Source organism: Priapulus caudatus, unplaced genomic scaffold (genome assembly GCF_000485595.1).
Source record: "Priapulus caudatus unplaced genomic scaffold, Priapulus_caudatus-5.0.1 Scaffold598, whole genome shotgun sequence".
NCBI lineage: Eukaryota > Metazoa > Priapulida > Priapulimorpha > Priapulimorphida > Priapulidae > Priapulus > Priapulus caudatus.
The window spans coordinates 159,685-161,537 of NW_014577659.1; the positions used below are offsets into that span (position 1 = coordinate 159,685).

Sequence of the window (1,853 nt, forward strand, 5' to 3'; positions counted from 1 at the left end):
TATAAAAACAAAGTCAAGGTATAGAATAAGGGTGTTTAAAGTTTAATTGACGAGCTTTCGAGATTACATCTCTTTATCAGGTCAGCAGACATTGGAATCGAATCAAATAATCAAAAACAAATACAATGCGTTAATCAAAAATGAATGATTCACACAATTCGCGCGTTGCCATGAATACGGACAATTTTATCACACAGCGAATTGTGTGAATCATTCATTTTTGATTATCTATAACGCATTGTATTTGTTTTTGATTATTTGATTCTATTCCAATGTCTGCTGACCTGATAAAGAGATGTAATCTCGAAAGCTCGTCAATTAAACTTTAAACACCCTTATTCTATACCTTGACTTTGTTTTTATCTACACGGGTATTTGTGTGTGACTTTACTTATATATATATATATATGCCGATGTTGGTATTAGCAGCGGCGAGGGCGGTTGTTATTGTCAGTCAACATTTCAATGTGGGCCTATAGCCCTATTGTTTATAACCCCTAGGTTTATACTACAGGATGTTTTTTACGCTGTACCGTGCAGGTTAAATGGTAAACAATTTATAGCCTGCGGATGAATGCCCCCCCCCCATTCTGGATATACGTGCGTGTTAGTTTTGTGAAACTAATCGTCGCAGTCTTCAAATCGCATGTATGCACTTCCATTTAGCCTTCGGGTATATGAGTCTAGCTATAGTCTCTATAGTCTACAGTCTAGATAGGGGGTCTAGATACAGTCTACAGTCTCTATAGTCTACTATAGTTTATAGTCTAGCTATATAGTCGGGTATGTGAGTCAAGGTAGGCTCGTGCCATGATCCTAGCATGAAATTCGCGGGAAACCCTATATATACACTCATATGCCTAGCTAATTATTGTCCTTGTTTGCCTACAGATGGCGCTGAAGAGTAACGTGAAGTTGCTCGTGGACGGTGAGTATAGCTTCATGAACCCGGCGCTGGACGCACTGACGTTGGCGATGATGGCCAACTTTAACAAATCGCAGACGATGATTTGGGCCACTTACCAATGCTATCTGAAGGTACACGCGCCAAGCGATCGTAGCGCCACCACCACGCCTGGTGCTGTTCACTTGCTACTAGCACTGCTTCCGCTACTCGGTCGCGTTGCAAGCGCCCTCGTGAGGCTTGGCCACGGGCGGATATCTGATTGAGCACTGCGGAATCTGTACTCGTTCACGCATGACGTCAACAATGTCAAACGGGTTACGCCGATAGAGGCCGCTAACGACTCCTAGTCTCTTTTATAGAGATGTTTATATGTTGATATACGGTCATATTTTCTAGGTAAAGCGACTCCTGTGCTATGCATTTAGATATTCTTCTTCTTTAGGTTTTAATATGCTGCCTGGCGCCTTGTCCATATTACATTACGCTTTCCCAAACCAGGTATACTACGCATATAAATGCTCAAGAAACACTAGTCGGATAGCCACACCGCTATCGGTGTGCTTGTCAAGCGAAAGCTTATAGCGTCGAGTTATTAGAAGCGTGTTAGCTTGATTATTACATTTTCAGAAATCCTATGATAACCTTGTGACCGATTACGAACTATCGCAAAAGATTGGCTTCGGCTTTGGAGCGAAAATTGTGCGAGGAGCTTACATCGATCAGGTAGATAGCGCGTCGACAACGAAATCTTTTCACCGCCGAAAATCGCTCAGCGCACGCACGCGTGTATGTGCGTGCATGCGTATTTACGTGGTTGCGTGCATGCGCTCGTGTGTGCGTGTTTACGTGGTAGCGTGCGTGCGTTCGTGCGTGGCAGCGTGCGTTTATTGGATCCCTCAGCGTTGGCTACAAATCCGATTCACTTAGTCACCGCGGTATTGTCAGC

The 1,853-nt window shown here is 43.6% G+C and overlaps 1 protein-coding gene across 1 annotated transcript in view; it reads left to right on the forward strand.

Moving 5' to 3' along the window:
- LOC106811993 (proline dehydrogenase 1, mitochondrial-like) overlaps positions 1 to 1,853 on the forward strand; it is a 9,504-nt gene that overhangs the window by 4,656 nt on the left and 2,995 nt on the right. The window contains exons 5-6 of the mRNA XM_014815737.1: positions 892 to 1,038; positions 1,535 to 1,630. Of these exons, the coding sequence (XP_014671223.1) occupies positions 892 to 1,038; positions 1,535 to 1,630 (243 nt within the window). The remainder of the gene's footprint in view (positions 1 to 891; positions 1,039 to 1,534; positions 1,631 to 1,853) is intronic.